Source organism: Gouania willdenowi, unplaced genomic scaffold, assembly GCF_900634775.1.
Source record: "Gouania willdenowi unplaced genomic scaffold, fGouWil2.1 scaffold_51_arrow_ctg1, whole genome shotgun sequence".
NCBI lineage: Eukaryota > Metazoa > Chordata > Actinopteri > Blenniiformes > Gobiesocidae > Gouania > Gouania willdenowi.
In genome coordinates this window covers 604919-624729 of record NW_021145215.1, presented here as the reverse complement: position 1 = coordinate 624729, position 19811 = coordinate 604919, and the positions used below count along the sequence as shown (strand labels likewise).

Genomic DNA, 19811 nt, shown 5'->3' with positions numbered 1-19811 from the left:
AACTCTTTGTGTTGAACCACTTCTTTACACACCTGATTAGTTTCTGTATTTTCTCTTACAGACAGATGTGTAGAACAGAGGGGTGGGGGCTGTTTTGTCCCAGCAGGTACGGGGAGTCAATCGTCCTGTGACCTACGTCAGCTGCAAACTGTCGGAAAGAGAGGGAAAGTACAGCGCAGTCGAGAAGGAGTGCCTGGCAATCCAGTGGGTACGCCTTGCACTGTTACTACCTCCTGGGACGCCATGTCACCCACTGTTCTGACCACGTGCCGCTCTAATGGCTCCACCGCATGAAGGATACCAACATGCAGATCATCAGTGGTATCTGGCTTTACATCCTTTTAACTTCAAGGTGGTTCATAGACCTCAGATGGTCGGGGCTGACTTCCTCTCTCGTTTGAGGGGGAGAGTTGGGTCGGCCGGATGATGCCCCGCCCTAAATTGGGCGGTGGGGGGGTATGTGGTGGTGGGTGGTTACCAGGGAGAGACAATAAGTAGAAGGACTCTCATGATTAACCACAGATGGAACCAGCAGTCAGTGAAGGACTAGAATAACTTAATGTCACTGCACACAGGACGTCCTGCTGTTTCCTGTGTGAGAGTGAGAGGCTGCACAGACCAAGCCACATTGGTTCAGAGGAAGGGGCGGAGTCTTGTCTCTGAGTGTGAGCTGTGATGTTACGAGGCACCATGGAGGAAGCTCTGTGTCTGCTGTGTGAGTAGAAGTTCTCCTTGTGTCCTTCCACCTAAACTCCCACTAACAGCTTTCCTCCTCAGGTCTGAGCTCACTGCTGATGTTTGCCTCACAACAACAACAACCAGGTGACAAAGAGCTCCTCCCACTGCTCCCAGCATCCACCTACTGGGACACCAGTCCATCACACCAGCTCATCACTGTGAGGCCCAGCAGCTCCCAGTTCTTCTCTGGAGACTCTGTGACTCTGAGCTGTGACCTTCACCCATCAAACATCAGCAGAACAACCAGGAAACGAGAGTCTCAGTGTGGACAGTGGTGGGGAGAACCTGTAAACTCCTCATGTTATATTCACTACCTGGTCATGTGGGACTCTGGAGTGTACTGGTGTGAGAACAGAGATGGAGAAACTAGTGAGAGAATCAACATCACCATCACTGGTAAGATCAGTGTGTGTGTGTGTGTTATTAATGTGTGTGTGTGTGTGTGTGTGTTACTGTGTGTGTGCGCGTTATTAATGTGTGTGTGTTATTAATGTGTGTGTGTGTGTTATTAATGTGTGTGTGTGTGTTATTAATGTGTGTGTGTTATTAATGTGTGTGTGTGTGTTACTAACGTGTGTGTGTGTGTGTTATTAATGTGTGTGTTGTGTGTGTGTGTGTGTGTTATTAATGTGTGTGTGTGTGTGTGTGTGTGTTATTAATGTGTGTGTGTGTGTTATTAATGTGTGTGTGTGTGTTATTAATGTGTGTGTGTTATTAATGTGTGTGTGTGTGTTATTAATGTGTGTGTGTGTGTTATTAATGTGTGTGTGTGTGTGTTATTAATGTGTGTGTGTGTGTGTGTGTGTGTTATTAATGTGTATGTGTGTGTGTGTTACTAATGTGTGTGTGTGTGTGTGTGTTATTAATGTGTGTGTGTGTGTGTGTGTGTTATTAGTGTGTGTGTGTGTGTGTGTGGTGTGTGTGTGGTGTGTGTTCTTCCTGTGTGTGTGTGTGTGTGTGTTACTACTGTGTGTGTTACTACTGTGTGTGTTACTACTGTGTGTGTGTGTGTGTGTTATTGTGTGTGTGTGTGTGTGTTTTATGTGTGTGTGTGTGTGTTACTATGTGTGTGTGTGTGTGTGTGTGTGTGTGTGTGTGTGTGTGTGTGTGTGTGTGTGTGTGTGGCATGTGTGTTATTAATTGTGTGTGTGTGTGTTATTCTGTGTGTGGTGTGTGTGTGTTCTTCCTGTGTGTGTGGGTGTGTTCCTCCCGTGTGTGTGTCTTATTCATGTGTGGTGTGTGTGTTCTTCGTGGAGTGTGTGTGTGTGTGTGTGTTCTTCCGTGTGGTGTGTTTCTTCCTTGAGGTGTGTGTGTTCCTCCGTGTAGTGTGTGTGTGTTCTTCCTGTGTGTGTGTGTGTTTCTTCACTGTGGTGTGTGTGTGTGTGTGTGTGTGTTCTTTCTGTGTGTTTGGGTTATCCTCCTGTGTGTGTGTGTGTGTGTGTTCTTCTGTGTGGGTGTGTGGGTGTGTGTTGTCTTCCTGTGTGTGTGGTGGTTTGTGTGTTCTTCCTGTGTGTGTGTGTAGTGTGTTCCTCCTGTGTGTGGTGTGTGTGTTCCTCCTGTGTGTGTTGTGTGTGTTCTTCCTGTGTGTGTGTGTGTGTTCTTCCTGTGTTGTGTGTGTGGGTTACCATCTGTGTGTGTGTGTTGGTTGTGTGTTCCTCCTGTGTGTGTGTGTGCTTCCTTGATGGCGGTGTGGGTGGTGTTCTATCCTGTGTGTGTGTGTGTGTGATGTGTGTTCCTCCTGTGTGTGTGTGTGTGTGTGTGTGTGTTTGGTCTTCATTGTGTGTGTGTGTGTGGGTGTGTTCTTGTGTGTGTTCTTATGTGTGTGTGTTGTGTTATTCCGTGTGTGTGTGTGTTCTTCATGTGTTGTGTGTGTGTTCTTGTGTGTGTGTTCTTCCGTGGTGTGTGTGTTTGTGTGTGTTGTGTGTGTTCTTCCTGTAAGTGTGTGTGGTGTGTGTGTGTGTACCTCGTGTGTGTGTGTGTGTGTGTGTGTTATGTTCTTCTGTGTGTGTGGTGTGTGAATGTTCTTCCTGTGTGGTGGTGTGTGTGTGTGTGGTGTGTGTGTTCTTCTGTGTGTGTGTGTTATTCCTGTGTGTTCTTCCTGTATGTGTGTGTTGTGTGTGGTGTGTGTGGGTGTGTGTGTGTGTGTGTCCTCCCCTCCTCCGTCCTCCTCCCGCGTCCGGTCCTCCCTGTGCTGGGGGACCGGACGTGTCTCTGAGGTGTAGATCAAGCCGCTCCGTCCATCCCCCGCTTCTTTCTACAGAGGCTCCGCCCTCATAGGGACCTCCCCCAGCGGTCACATGACCCTCCCTGGGGTCTCCAGGTCTGATGAGGACTTCTACAGCTGCATCATCAGTGGTGCTCAGTCTGAATCCAGCTGGATCTCCATCACAGCTTCTACACTGACTCCTCCCACAGCACAGGCTCCTCCCACAGCACAGACTCTGATATCACCAGTCAGAGTGATCTGCCACCTGGTGGTGTTCTGCCCGTACTGCATCTGCACTCTGATCATGATGTCTGTGTGTAGGAGGACAGGTAGATGTCTGTAGATCTGTGTGTCTGTCAGTTGATCTGTGTATCTGTAGGTCTCTGTGTCTGTAGGTCTGTGTGTAGATCTGTAGGTGTGTCTGTAAGTTTGTTTTTCTGTAGGTGTGTGTGTCTTTAGGTGTGTGTTTGTGTGTGTGTCTGTAACTGATCATGTGATCTCTACAGGAAGCTCCAGTCCCGTCTCCATGGTGATGAGTCCACCTGCTCAGGGATTGGAGGATGACTATGATGATGTCATTGCTGATGTCACCACAGAGCATCAGCTGTGAGCTGGTTGAGACGGTCAGTTGTTCAGTGTCTGTACTTCCTGTGGAGACTCTTATTGTGAAAATACGCACAGCTCCAAGACTTACCAAAATAAAAGCTGTTTTAACACTCTCATTGGACTTTTATTGTGAAACTACAGACACAGTCACAGCAGCATGAATCTTTTAGACCATATGTGTCAAACTCATGGTCTGGGGGCCAAATGCGGCCCTTTGGAGGATCCAATTCAGCCCCAGGAGAAAATAAAGATGAATTATTGTGGAAATGAAAGTCAGTAATATTTATTAATATTTACAGGTTCTCACAGTTTTCCTGGTGATTATATCACATGATTTCAGTCATTTTTAATATTAAACTGTTGGAAAAAAACAAAAAAATTTTACAAATCCTTCAATTTTTCTCAAATTTTGACAATTTTTCCCTTAATTAAGTATAAATTTGTCACAAAATCTAGGAAATGTAAAGTGTAGATGTTATTGGAACTGATATCTGTCATTTATTGATGGATATGGTCGGTTTCTTACATATTTTATATTTTATGTCTATGTAGAAATGTAAAGTAGAGACAATAATGTTTCATTTCCTGCATTAAATCAGTTTAAAAGTTCAGATTAAACACAGACTGATTTTTTACTTTCATGTCTAAACCTGTCGTTACAGGAAACATCAGAACAAACTATTCCTGCTACTGTATATATGAATCACACACACATATATTTATAAATCCAGTCCAGCCTGTTTTAATGGATCTCCAAGGAAACGTTCATCTCTGCTTTGTTAGACGTTGACAGCAGCAGATATGTGGACAATAAACAAATAAAAAGTGGCTTTGTTTTTACAGGTGTGTGTGTGCGTGGGACAGTGCATATTCTGATTGTTTTTAAACATTTTACTATTGTAATTAAATACATGTTATTGTATGTTTTATACATGTTACCAGGGACAACAGATGGTAATGATGTGTTTAGCTTTAATCTGGTGTAGAACATCTCTGGGTTTTATGATCTAATGTCTCTATGTGTGTCCCTTCAAAATAAGACGACAACATGTTCACCAATGAACAGTCTATTACAGCATTATCTATATCTATCTCCAGCTCTCATAGAGCGTTAGGCAGGTCCACCCTGGACAGGACAGCAGTTCATCACACACACACTAAATGTCATAAAGAATGTTCAAGTTCCACCCTCAGCAGGTATGTCCCGCCCTAAGCCCTAAGCCCCTCCTCCTTTGGTACTGTATATATATCAGTGTTCAGTGCTCAGTGCTGTGTATAAATTTTATTATGGATATCCGTATTAGAGCGCTGATGATCCTCTCATGTATTATTAATTTCATCTATGCAGGTGAGTTTAATCACTTCTAGAAATGGGAAGTACTCAAGTACAAATACTTGATTATTTTAAAGTATTTATTCTGCTGATGACTTTTTACTTTGAACATATTTGTAGTATTTTGTGTGTTTTTTATGGCTGAGAAATACAAAACACTTTACAAATGTTAAACAGATTTACAAAAACACATTGTGAGTGTAAAAGTGTTTTTATATTTGTTAATGTGTGTGTGAAATAAAACAGAAAAGATGGTGGAGTTATTTTCAAAAGGGGACGGGACCCAGATAAGCAAACTGCTTCTCTCGTCTCCTTTTTCAGCATGTACAAAAAAAAAAATGTAAAAAAAGTGAATGTAACCATGTCGGAAATAAACTGAATAAATAAAAATAAAAATAAATAAAATAAAAATACTGTGTTCAAGGCGTATTGACAGAGGAAAACATCAACCTATTTCAAACTCTACCTGAAAACCAGCTCATGTTCGTACTCAGGGGAACCAGACCTCTCTGTTTTAAAATGGTATTTCATATATAAATATGATATTTATCCATGGTTGAATCACATATATACGTACAGTATACATGTATACATGATATAGAGGTGTATTGTCTGCGCCAATATGATATTAATTTAATGCAATATACATTTTACCTAAAGTTGAGTATTGCCTTGTCATGGTGTTTGGATGCATGCTTTCATTATCAAACTCATCCAGCCCTGCTGTTGGAATGTAGATTGACTTGTGAACCTTGAAAGTTGCCACTCCTCAGGCTTATCTCTCTTCTGTTGACAGCTGTATTTCTAAAACAGGGGAGTTCTTCATTTGTGGCTTTCTTTCTTTATCTTGAGGCTAAAACCTTAGACTTCACTTGTTGGTTTCAAATTTCTCGTCAGCCTATATACAGTATGTGATCACCAAGCTGGATTTCTTCAGAGTACAATGTGGCCACCAGTGCTCTCACCGGAGTTCTGCCTTTCTCCTGTTTTTGGCCTGGGAACATGATTTGACCTCCTTTGTTCTCCCAGGGATTCTGTCTCAGCCCTGGTTTTTGATTCTGCTTGTTTTAATAAACTTTGTGTTATTATGCGAGCCAGTTTCATCAATGACCTTTTTTCCACATTACACCACCTTTTTCATCGTCCACATCACAAACTGGGGAGTCACGACAGTATCAACAGAAAGGTCTGGTCTCCCTGAGTCTGAATATGAGCTTGTTTTTGTGTAGAGTCTGAACTGGACCCACTGGAGGTCCCTTAAGGTCTGTGTTTTCCTCCAGGGTAACCTCTGTCAGTCCTCCTTCAACACAGAGTATTTTATTTTGAAATTAAGCCCACACAACACATTAACAAATATAGAAACACTTTTACACTCACAATGTGACTTTGTCAATCTGTTTAACATTTGTAAAAGTGTTTTGTTTTTTTCAGCCACTGTCATTTAAGAATAAATTCTGTTACTATTTAGAGTGTGTGTGTGTGTGTGTGTGTGTGTGCGTGCGTGTGTGTGTGTGTGTGCGTCTAAGGGTGTGACTGTAAAACATTTAACAGAAATGAAAGGCAAACACTGTAGAATCTGTGTTGCCAGGTTGGGTTCATTGGTTCTCATTTATCATACGTTGGTTTGTTCAGATCTGAGCGTTCGACCAAATTCACATAAACTTCAGTATTTATTAATGTTGACGTGATCGTACGCTACAATCAGATCTAACATATATAAACTGTCAGAGTCAAGGCATAAAAATGAAAAAATTGTGGGATTTTTACTGAGATAAGGCATCAATTAGACCCTAAAAACTAGATCATATATGATGAACACATTCAAACTGAAAACAACATTCAGTAAGTCGTGAAAAATAAAAAGTAAAATTCATAAAAATATTTTTTTTATATACTGTTTAGACCATTTCAATATTTGAAGAAAACAATATAACCCGGTCTTGAGGACCCCCTCGAAAACGAGATGTTCCATCTCAAGGGGCATATCCTCCAATAAATAAATTTGAAATTTGAAATAAATTGGAAATTTATGGGTATAGTGACAGAAAAGAGGCTCAGACATCCACACCATAAATATAAATATTAATATAATCATTGATTAGGAAGCCTAACGAGGTAATTAATAGATGAGAAACTAATTAGGTGATAGATAATTATTATTAGTGTATTTTACAGCTGATTATAGACATAGGTCAAACCAGTGGGCGTGTACTGTAGCTCCTCCCACTCAACGTTCTTGAAGCCTAAATACGGTGCTTAGGGGTGGTTCCATCTTGCTAATTCAACGTCATTTGGAGTTTGCGCAGTAGGGTCCGGTGGGACCCTAAAGTTAAGCCCAGTACCAGTTTTATCCACAGTCTAAGACATACCAGTGCATCGTAGACCAATGTATGTGTAAGAACCACCACTGTAAACCCAAGTGATGCCCCTGACCCGAAGATGCAGCCAGGCCAGCAGAAAGAGCGGGGGCCAAGGAGCCCCAGACCACCCCCCCATGGCCGAGCAGCCTTCCAGACGCCCCCAAGACATCAAGCCGAGAGGCAGCCACCGCCCCCCACATACACACCTGAGAAAGCACCAAGGAGCCGAGGACCCAGCCCATCTACTGGTACATTCCATCTGTTAGGAAAGGGAACAGCACCTCAGCCATAAACATCAGAAACTCTCATGATTGTGTTCACAGCCCCAAATAGTCCAAAATTTGGACTATTCTTCTTCAAATCTTACAAAATAACTATTGATAACTAACACATTTATAACAGTAATTAATAACAGCAACATCTGACCGCTGATCTTTGGCTCTGATTGGCTGTTCAATCTCTCTGCTCTGTTGTTTCTCCTCAGACCAAAGGATCATCTCAGTAGAATCTGGACATGATGTCACTCTACCTTGTGAAGCTCCTGATGGAGAAACCATCATCGTAGTAGAATGGAGCAGAACTGATCTGAAGGATGGATGCGTTCTCCTGTACAGAGACAAACAACTTGATCCAGAATATCAGCTCCAGTCCTACAGAGACAGAGTAGATCTACAGATGAAGAACAGAAACATCAGTTTGATTCTGAAGAACGTGTCAGCAGATGATGAAGGAACCTATGAGTGTCGAGTCTTCCAGAGAAACTCACCTCGTCAGCAGAGATCAGTTCTTGGTGTAGATCCAGTCAGTTCCATCAGTCTGAGAGTTGGTCCTCCAGGTGAGTCTGAGTTTAGTTTCTTCTTCATCTTCATAAGATGTTGGAGAGAACCTCACTCCTCTTTCTGCTCTACAGAAACATCAGAGAAGCAGAACCAGTATGGAGATAAGAACACATCAGAGGAACTGAGAGCTTCTCTCTACCTCTGTGTGTTGGTTCTTCTTGTCTTTGTGTAACTTTAGTTATTAAGACTCTCACTGCACACATTAGGAGGTGAAGGTTCTACTTCCATGTTCCATGTCTCATGTTTTTCCCTTTTCATCCATAATGTCACCACTCGGGAATGTCTCTTTTGGACACAAAAGTTTGCAGCTTGTTTTGTCTCTACATCAAGGTTAATCCAGCTGTTGTTAGTTCTATTGGCAGTGTTGTATTTTCCACTGTTAGATTTAACTTGTATAAACACATTATTATATCTTAGTTCTGTTGTGGCAAAATTATTAGTTATGCTTAATAATATATTTACTTATATATTTTAATCCTTAAGCCTTGGGTTGTAACTTTCCATTGCCTTATTTTCATGCCTTCAACTTTGCTTTTAGCTCTGGGTCAGGCCATCTCTTCAAAAGCACATGATGTCTTCCCAAAGCAATCTCACAAGGTCGAGACGCAGAGGCACCCTCTGTGTACGCACTCACATGCTTACACACTCACATAGTCACACATACACACCCCATACACATCCATTCATACACACAAACACCATACACGCACACACCTCCGAAACTCACGACAATCAGCAGATACCAGAGAACTGGTTGTTTTGACCCAAAGAAGAAACTGTCTCTTTTCACCCTCTGTCCTCACCTCCTCCCTTTCTCTCTCTATCTTTATCTCCCAGGGGGAGGAGGGAGGGGGGACTGAGGGGGGATATACGTGATGTTTTAGAATTGTGTTTCACTCTGCCTTCGAACGTCCGGCCGTTCGGTCACCAATTTTTGTTCCACTTTGTACTCTTTTTTTACTTAGTTTTATAATAAACCTTTTTTATAAAATCATCAATGCCTCGCCTGGACTCCATCACTCAACCAGAGCAATAAATCATGTCTCCAAATGAGGTCAACCGTAAATTTGCCGTGACAAGAGCTAGTGACATTTTTAGAATTTCATTTAAACTTAAACTCACTCATATGATCAAATGAATAATTAGGTGATAATGTTCCATACATTAGACTATTCTCTGAGTAATCAACAAATGAATAATGAATCTAAAGATATTATTCAGTATGAAAAGTGAATGATTTCCTCTGATTACAGGTGACCTCTTTTCTGATAGAATGGTTTGTTTTTCCATAAAACATTGAAAAGAATTCAAAGATCTAAAATCCTTCTACCTTTGTAAACAGGACCGTGCTGTAGATTCTCTCATTAGCTCTGATTTGATTCTCTACTGTAAATAATAAACTTCTGTTATCTATATCTATCTATTTTAACTTCTTTTTAAATAACCTAGTTGTCATGATCTGTTGGTTAGTTTAGTTATTCTGTGTCTTTGTTTATTTTGAGTCTAGTCATGTGCTTAACTCTTGTCTATGTTTCAGGTGTTCCTGCTTGTGGCTCCTCCCCCCAGTGATGTCTGTGTGCTTGGTTGGTGATTGTTTAGCTCCCTCATGTTTCCACCCAGGTGTGGCCCATTCCCAATCAGGCCTCCTCCACTATTTAACTGAGTGCCTGGGCACAGTGTGGTTGCTTGTTCGTTGATGTTGTCAGGTTTGTTGTATCCCTCCTCGTGTCCTGCTGTGTCTGCTCCTGCTCCCTCCTGTTTTGGATTTGAGTTTGTTTTTGGATTTTGCTTTGAGGAACAAACATGGACCGGTTCCAGGAATGATATGCATCTATCCTGCCTCCTTCTCTCCTTGCATTTGGGTCCACACCCACACCAAACCCTAACGCCAGTGTTTAAACTTCCTCTGCAGAACAGTGACCTCTACTGAGTGATTAGTGCCACAACAGAACCAACGTCATTTAGTCACTAATGTTTCTAATGACTTACATCTGATTCTAGTCCATGAGTTTTACTTTTAAAAACTGAAATATCTTTTTTCATTTAATTGTGTAATAATCCTGATATTTATAGAAAACACAGAAATTGAAACTAACAAACAAAACAATTTAAAAAAACTACAATCAGGAAAAAGTTTAAACAAAGTAAACCTAACCCTCTCTTAAAGCAGTGGTTCTCAACCTTTTCAAAATAAAGGTCCTAGAGAGCTGAAGATGGTTGAACACAGGCATGAACACAGAAGAACAGTCATGTGGAGACAGGACCATCTATAAGGGGGAATAAAGGAGAGATTTTTGGGGTCCATCCATAAAGTCAGTAAAATGATGGTCTATTGTTCTATGAATCTGTGATAACCACATTTATTTATTCATCTGAATAATATCCACTGTTATCCAGTAATGTTTATTATTATTATAGACATCTTAAAGATGGAAATCCTGGTTTTAATCACTAATAAAAATGGTTCAAAGTGTCAAACTGGCAAATAATGGTCATGAGAAAAATAAGCAGGAAATGAAATCTGGTGAAAAGAGGTTAAAAGTGACAATAATAGGTCAACATATGTGACATTAGGTGTAAAAGTGGTAAAAATGGTTTATAAGTGATGAACATGTCTGGAAAGTAGAAAATATGTAGAGAAAAGTCATTAAAATGTGATGTAGAAGTGTCAGAAATGTGAAAAATGTAGCAAAAATACATTAAAAGGAGCAAAAATATGGAAAGTGATGAAAATAGGTTAAAATATGGTGAGTTGGTGGAGTTGTAGAAAAAGAGTAAAATCAAATAAAATTGGGCTCAAATTGTTCAGAAAATATTCTTAGTTTCTCTGGTGACCCCCTCCCGCTGTCTCACGACCCCAAATGGGGTCCTGACCTCATGGTTGAGAACCCCTGTTTTAGATGAGAGTAACTGGAGAAGAAGAAAAAGAAGAAAGCAAATTTAAACTAAATTATAATCACATTATGTTACAGGCTGGTTTAGTCCATGTGTATGTTTTAATAAGACCATTAGAAGGTCCAGGTTGGTGATGTTTGTGTCTAAATGATCTGAAACTGAGAAGTGAAAATAATCCAGCACAGATTTATTACTTATTAGTGACTGCTGCGGGGCAGCTAGGCTAGCTAGCTAGCTGTTAGCTAGCTGAAAAAGTTTTGAAAGTGTCTATTTGTACGGTTGCCGTACAGACAACCCCCCCCCCCCCCCCCCCCCCCCCCCCCATGCTATTGGTACGGTTACCGAAGTACAGATACGTAGTGTTTTAGGGTTAGAATTAGGTTATAACCCAAAATCGCAACCATTTTTAGGGTTAGGTTTAGGGTAAGGTTTAGTCTTAGTCACGTGACCTAAACGGGCGCCGCGTGCGGATTGAATGTCATTATGGATACGGCAACCGTACCAAAAGGTTTTACCAGTTTTTGTTTTTTTCTTTTAGCCAGACCGTTTCCTTGGATGTTTTAAATCATGTTTAGCATTAAAGGTGACACGGACTGAGTTTACCTCGTACTGAGATCGATTTTAGATCCAATCCCATCTCCACTATTTAAAGATGTTCTTCCACTAATCAGCACTAATATGATGAACTACATTAACACATCTCTAGTAACAGGTTATGAACCACAGGCCTTTAAAACCAATGTAATCAAACATCTCCTTAAAAACAACCTTTGATCAAAGTAACTTGTCCAGTTATAGACCAATATCTAATCTACCTTTGTTTCTAAAATGATTGAAAAAGTCATCACAGGTCAACTATGTGATCACCTACATAGGAACAATTTATAGAGAACTTTCAGTCTGGCTTTAGAGCCAATCACAGCACAGAGACTGTCTTAGTAACAGTAACCAATGATCTCCTCTTAGCCTCAGACAGAGGGTTGGTCTCAGTTCTAATGATCTTAGATCTCAGTGCAGCCTTTGATACAGTGGATCATCATCTACTGCTGCAGAGACTGGGATTAAAGAAACAGCGCTGGGTTGGTTTAAATCCTACCTATCAGACAGAACCACTTTGTTCATGTTAATAATCTGTCCTCAGCCAGAGTTAATCATGGAGTTCCACAAGGTTCAGTTTTAGGACCAATACTCATTACATTATATATGCTTCCACTAGGTAACATTATCAGAGAACATTATATACATTTCCATTGCTATGCAGATGATACACAGCTTTATCTCTCAATGAAATCAGATGAAACTCATCAGTTATTAAAACTCCAGGTTTGTCTTAATGACATCACATCCTGGATGAGTCATAACTTTCTCCTTCTTAACCAGGATAAAACCAAAGTGATTTTATTTGGTCCAAAACACCTCAGAGATAAATTATCAGAGTAAATAGTGTCTCTAGATGACATCACTCTGTCACCCAGCACCACAGTAATAAACATAGACATTATCTTTGATACTGACTTATCCTTCTCATATTAAACAAATCACAAGGACAGCCTTCTTCTACCTCTGTAATATCTATAAAATCAGGAATATCTTGACCCAGAATGATGCTGAAAAACTAATCCATGCATGTGTTACATCTAGATTAGATTATTGTAACTCTATACTGTCAGGATGTCCTAGTAAGTCACTAAAAAGTCTCCAGTTAATTCAGAATGTTGCAGCTAGAATACTAACAGGTACTAACAGACAGAGTTTAATACAAAAGTCTGTGATGTCATAGATGTGGTGGCTCCAATCAAAACTAAGAGAAAACCAAACACACAGAAAACACCTTGGAGGAGGACTGAGATAATGCAGAATTTGAAATCTGACTGTAGAAGAGCTGAGCGTAAATGGAGATCAACAAAACTCCAAATTCATCTAGAACTATAGGCAAGGCAAGGCAAGGCAAATTTATTTATATAGCGCATTTCATACTCAAGGCAACTCAATGTGCTTTACATGATAAAACATTCAATTGTTTAAAATCAATAAGAACATTTAAATCAATAAGAACAATTAAAATCATCAGTAAAATCAATTAAAATCATCAGTAAAATCATCATTACATCAACAACATGACAAAAAAGCTCTCTCTCAATCATATGCAGTAGAGAAAAAAAGTGCCTTTAACTTTGATTTAAAAATGTTCACATTGGATGCTGACTTCAGCTCCGCTGGCAGTTTGTTCCACTTCTTTGCAGCATAACAACTAAAAGCAGCATCACCATGTTTACTGTGAACTCTGGGCTCCACTATCTGATCTGTGTCCATAGATCTGAGAGACCTGCTGGGTTCATACCTGACTAACATGTCACTGATGTATTCTGGACCAAACTCATTCACAGATTTATACACCAGCAGCAGAACTTTAAAGTCTATTCTGAGGCTGACTGGGAGCCAGTGTAAAGACTGGAGTAATGTGCTCTGACCTCTTTGTTCTGGTTAAGACCCGAGCTGCAGCGTTCTGAACCAGCTGTAGCTGTTTGATGCTCTTTTGGGGGATTCCTGTCAGAAGACCATTACAATAGTCCAGTCTGCTGGAGATAAAAGCATGGACCAGTTTCTCCTGATCTTTCTGAGTCATTAAACCTTTCACTCTGGAGATGTTCTTTAGGTGGTAGAAGGCTGTTTTTGTGATAGATTTGATCTGATGCTGAATGTCAGATCTGAGTCAATCAGAACACCAAGGTTTTTGACTTGGTCTTTAGCTTTTAAAGATCGAGACTCAAGATAATTGCTGACAGCAGTCCTCTTTTCCTTGTTACCAAAGACAATCACCTCCGTCTTGTCATGGTTTAGTTGAAGGAAGTTTTCACTCATCCAGCAGTTTACTTTTTCTAAGCAGTCACACAACACCTCAACAAAATAAGTCTGAAAAAATTCAATGATGGCTTGTTCAAAGCAAGGCAGCAATACTTTTCTGAAATTATTACTAAAAGTCAACAACTCTCGCACGTTGTTTTCTGTAATTGAAAAGCTCACAACCCCTCAGATCAGATAGCCCCTGAATTACTGTCAGCTGGAAAATGCAATGAATTTTCTGTATATTTCAATGAAAAAATACAATCAATAAGGTCAAACATCAGAACAAACCAGCAAAATAACAAAAAGCTTGAACAGCTTCAACCACTGAGGGATGAGTCAACTACAATGTTAGAGTTTATTACAGTGAACCCAAAAACAATAGAGGAAACTGTTCAGCAGCTGAATCCATCAACGTGTTGCCTTGACACAAACCCCTCAAACTTCTTTAAAACTGTTGTAAAGTCATTTATCACTGATTTGTGTCAGATAATTAACTGCTCATTCCAATCAGGCACCGTACCAAAATCCCTGAAAGTAGCTGCTGTGAAACCTCTGTTAAAAAAGAGAACACTGGATGCCTCTATACTGGCTAACTATAGACCAATCAGAACCTTCCATTCATGGCCAAGATCATTGAGAAGGTGGTCTTCAACCAACTGAGTCAATTCTTAACATTCAACAAAATATTTGATCAATTTCAGTCAGGTTTTGGTTCTCATCACAGCACAGAAACTGATCTGATCAAAGTGATCAATGACATAAGGTTGAACACTGATTCAGGAAAAGTATCTGTTCTCATTCTGTTGGATCTAAGTCTACATTTGACACTGTAGATCATACAATGTTGTTGCACAGATTGTAAACATGGGTTGGACTAAATGTTAAAGTAATGGTTTAAGTTCTACTTGGAGGATCAAAGTTATTTTGTAAACATAGTAAACTTTGAATCTGACAGATTACCAATGTCCTGTGGGGTTCCTCAGGGATCTGTTCTTGGACCTCTTCTGTTTAGCCTTTATATGCTTCCTTTAGGACACATTTTACACAACTGTAAGGTTGATTATCAGAGCTATGCAGATGACACACAACTATATCTATCACTGAACCCAGATGACTATGGTCCCATTGAGGTGTTGTGTGACTGCTTAGAAAAAGTAAACTGATGGATGAGTGAAAAGTTCCTTCAACTAAACCATGACAAGATGGAGGTGATTGTCTTTGGTAACAATGAAAAGAGGACTGCTGTCAGCAAGTATCTGAGTCTGGATCTTTAGAAGATCTCTTCACCGATGCTTGGCTGGGTGATTATGGCTGGTTCTCTCCATGCTTTGTTCCAGTTATATTTCAGCAAAATAGACACACCCCAGGGTAACGATATGTTCTGGACCCTACAGACTACCTCAGCATAAACATGTTTCTGTGTGGACTGTCAGGAGGTAAATTAAGTGTCACTGTGTGATGAATATCTTATGCCCCAGGTTGATGACCTCCTGGACCGGTTTTTAACTAAGGGATACTGGCAGATTCTCTTATCTCCAGAGTCTGAGGAAAATCAACCTTCTCCATTCCATACAGTTTGTACCAATTAGTCACGTTTCCATTTGTGTTGTTAAGGACCACCTTCCAACACCTGATGGACCTAGTGCTGCACCCACAAAAAGGTAGACTGTAAACAGACAGACACAACTGAAGAACCACAACAAAGACAAACAAGCCTTTTATTTATCAGCAGAGCACTTTTAATCCAGATGTGGGGGAGGTAGGAACCAATAGGTTGTTCTAAATCAGTATAATTGACAAAACCAAACCTCAGTCTATCAACCTCTCTAATCACAGCAGAAACAAAAAGAACTTAAAGGCTGACTATCTAATCTGGTACTAACCTCAACGTTACCTACGTGCTGTAAATGTAGGGTACCCAACTGGTCTGAATCCTGTACCTCCTTATAATGACCAACAGAAGTGGTTTCTAAACCAACACATGTAGTAGATAGATAGAGACCATCTAGCAGTCCTTATAAAAACTGGCTCCAGAGATGATTGGTCCTACACAGCAGAGAAGAACCAATCAGCAGCTCCTGATCAGGTGGCTCCACCCCTCGTTAGTCACTGAAAGACAGGGTTGAGCGGTGGGGGTATGTGGTGGTGGGTGGTTACCAGGGAGAGACAATAAGTAGAAGGACTCTCATGATTAACCACAGATGGAACCAACAGTCAGTGAAGGACTAGAATAACTTAATGTCACTGCACACAGGACGTCCTGCTGTTTCCTGTGTGAGAGTGAGAGGCTGCACAGACCAAACCACACTGGTTCAGAGGAAGGGGCGGAGTCTTGTCTCTGAGTGTGAGCTGTGATGTTACGAGGCACCATGGAGGAAGCTCTGTGTCTGCTGTGTGAGTAGAAGTTCTCCTTGTGTCCTTCCACCTAAACTCCCACTAACAGCTTTCCTCCTCAGGTCTGAGCTCACTGCTGATGTTTGCCTCACAACAACAACAACCAGGTGACAAAGAGCTCCTCCCACTGCTCCCAGCATCCACCGACTGGGACACCAGTCCATCACACCAGCTCATCACTGTGAGGCCCAGCAGCTCCCAGTTCTTCTCTGGAGACTCTGTGACTCTGAGCTGTGACCTTCACCCATCAAACATCACCTGGAGGAGCAGAGATGGACGGGAGGTCCAGTGTGGACAGTGGATGGGGAGAACCTGGAAACTCCTCATGTTATATTGAGTTTTTAACTCTCCTGGAAACTGGAGAGTACTGGTGTGAGAACAGAGATGGAGAAACTAGTGAGAGAATCAACATCACCATCACTGGTAAGATCAGTGTGTGTGTGTGTGTGTGTGTGTGTGTGTGCGTGTGTTACTGTGTTATTGTGTGTGTTACTGTGTTATTGTGTGTGTTACTGTGTTATTGTGTGTGTGTGCATGTGTGTGTGTGTGTGTGTGTCTGTAGGTCTGTCTGTCTGTAGATCTGTGTGTCTGTAGATCTTTGTGTCTGTATGTATGTGTGTCTGTAGGTCTGTCTGTAGATCTGTGTGTGTGTCTGCAGGTATGTGTTTCTGTAGGTGTGTGTGTCTGTAGGTCTGTCTGTAGGTGTGTCTGTAAGTTTGTTTTTCTGTAGATCTGTGTGTCTTTTGGTGTCTGTAGGTATGTATGTCTGTAGATCTGTCTGTAGATCTGTGTGTGTGTCTGCAGGTATGTGTGTCTGTAGGTCTGTAGGTGTGTGTTTGTAGGTGTGTCTGTAACTGATCATGTGATCTCTACAGGAAGCTCCAGTCCCGTCTCCATGGTGATGAGTCCACCTGCTCAGGGATTGGAGGATGACTATGATGATGTCATTGCTGATGTCACCACAGAGCATCAGCTGTGAGCTGGTTGAGACGGTCAGTTGTTCAGTGTCTGTACTTCCTGTGGAGACTCTTATTGTGAAAATACGCACAGCTCCAAGACTTACCAAAATAAAAGCTGTTTTAACACTCTCATTGGACTTTTATTGTGAAACTACAGACACAGTCACAGCAGCATGAATCTGTTAGAACATTTGTGTCAAACTCATGGTCTGGGGGCCAAATCCGGCCCTTTGGAGGATCCAATTCAGCCCCAGGAGAAAATAAAGATGAATTATTGTGGAAATGAAAGTCAGTAATATTTATTAATATTTACAGGTTCTCACAGTTTTCCTGGTGATTATATCACATGATTTCAGTCATTTTTAATATTAAACTGTTGGAAAAAAACTCAAAATTCCTACAAATCCTTCAATTTTTCCCTTAATTAAATATAAATTTGTCACAAAATCTAGGAAATGTAAAGTGTAGATGTTATTGGAACTGATATCTGTCATTTATTGATGATATGGTCGGTTTCTTACATATTTTATGTCTATGTAGAAATGTAAAGTACAGACAATAATGTTTCATTTCCTGCATTAAATCAGTTTAAAAGTTCAGATTAAACACAGACTGATTTTTTACTTTCATGTCTAAACCTGTCGTTACAGGAAACATCAGAACAAACTATTCCTGCTACTGTATATATGAATCACACACACATATATTTATAAATCCAGTCCAGCCTGTTTTAATGGATCTCCAAGGAAACGTTCATCTCTGCTTTGTTAGACGTTGACAGCAGCAGATATGTGGACAATAAACAAATAAAAAGTGGCTTTGTTTTTACAGGTGTGTGTGTGCGTGGGACAGTGCATATTCTGATTGTTTTTAAACATTTTACTATTGTAATTAAATACATGTTATTGTATGTTTTATACATGTTACCAGGGACAACAGATGGTAATGATGTGTTTAGCTTTAATCTGGTGTAGAACATCTCTGGGTTTTATGATCTAATGTCTCTATGTGTGTCCCTTCAAAATAAGACGACAACATGTTCACCAATGAACAGTCTATTACAGCATTATCTATATCTATCTCCAGCTCTCATAGAGCGTTAGGCAGGTCCACCCTGGACAGGACAGCAGTTCATCACACACACACTAAATGTCATAAAGAATGTTCAAGTTCCACCCTCAGCAGGTATGTCCCGCCCTAAGCCCTAAGCCCCTCCTCCTTTGGTACTGTATATATATCAGTGTTCAGTGCTCAGTGCCATGTATAAATTTTATTATGGATATCCGTATTAGAGCGCTGATGATCCTCTCATGTATTATTAATTTCATCTATGCAGGTGAGTTTAATCACTTCTAGAAATGGGAAGTACTCAAGTACAAATACTTGATTATTTTAAAGTATTTATTCTGCTGATGAATTTTTATTTTGAACATATTTGTAGTATTTTGTGTGTTTTTTATGGCTGAGAAATACAAAACACTTTACAAATGTTAAACAGATTTACAAAAACACATTGTGAATGTAAAAGTGTTTTTATATTTGTTAATGTGTGTGTGAAATAAAACAGAAAAGATGGTGGAGTTATTTTCAAAAGGGGACGGGACCCAGATAAGCAAACTGCTTCTCTCGTCTCCTTTTTCAGCATGTACAAAAAAAAAAATGTAAAAAAAGTGAATGTAACCATGTCGGAAATAAACTGAATAAATAAAAATAAAAATAAATAAAATAAAAATACTGTGTTCAAGGCGTATTGACAGAGGAAAACATCAACCTATTTCAAACTCTACCTGAAAACCAGCTCATGTTCGTACTCAGGGGAACCAGACCTCTCTGTTTTAAAATGGTATTTCATATATAAATATGATATTTATCCATGGTTGAATCACATATATACAGTACGTACAGTATACATGTTTACATGGTATCAACACAAAAGTCTGGTCTCCCTGAGTCTGAATATGAGCTTGGTTTTTGTGTAGAGTCTGAACTGGACCCACTGGAGGTACAGTATTTTATTTTGAAATTAAACCCAGACAACACATTAACAAATATAGAAACAATTTTACACTCACAATGTGACTGTGTCAATCTGTTTAACATTTGTGTTTTACGCTTTTCAGCCACCGTCATTTAAGAATAAGTTCTGTTACTATTTAGTGTGTGTGTGTGTGTGTGTGTGTGTGTGTGCGTGTGTGCGTGTGTGTGTGCGTGTGTGTGTATGTGTGTGTGTGTGTGTGTGCATGTGTGTGTGTGTGTGCGTCTAAGGGTGTGACTGTAAAACATGTAACAGAAATGAAAGGCAAACACTGTAGAATCTGTGTTGCCAGGTTGGGTTCATTGGTTCTCATTTATCATACGTTGGTTTGTTCAGATCTGAGCGTTCGACCAAATTCACATAAACTTCAGTATTTATTAATGTTGACGTGATCGTACGCTACAATCAGATCTAACATATATAAACTGTCAGAGTCAAGGGTTAGTTTGACCCTAAAAACTAGATCAAATATGATGAACACATTCAAACTGGAGAGAATATTCAGTGGGGGCGGTGCCATCTTGCTAATGCAACGTCATTTGGAACCAGAGTCTGCGCAGTAGGGTCAGGTGGGAGGAGCCCTGGTAACATGCCCCTCC

At 40.4% G+C, this 19811-nt stretch overlaps 1 protein-coding gene and 1 long non-coding RNA gene across 2 annotated transcripts in view; both read left to right on the top strand.

The window, feature by feature from the left end:
- The first annotated feature begins 648 nt into the window (after positions 1 to 648).
- On the top strand, positions 649 to 3554 carry LOC114460531 (uncharacterized). Its single transcript, XM_028442407.1, has 4 exons — positions 649 to 715; positions 778 to 1134; positions 3001 to 3273; positions 3451 to 3554. The coding sequence occupies exons 1-4, from the start codon at positions 676 to 678 to the stop codon at positions 3552 to 3554; spliced, it is 774 nt and encodes a 257-aa protein (XP_028298208.1). The 5' UTR covers positions 649 to 675.
- Positions 3555 to 17357: 13803 nt separating this feature from the next.
- LOC114460586 (uncharacterized) overlaps positions 17358 to 19811 on the top strand; it is a 20455-nt gene continuing 18001 nt past the window's right edge. The window contains exon 1 of the long non-coding RNA XR_003673683.1: positions 17358 to 17370. This is a non-coding gene — a long non-coding RNA (uncharacterized LOC114460586). The remainder of the gene's footprint in view (positions 17371 to 19811) is intronic.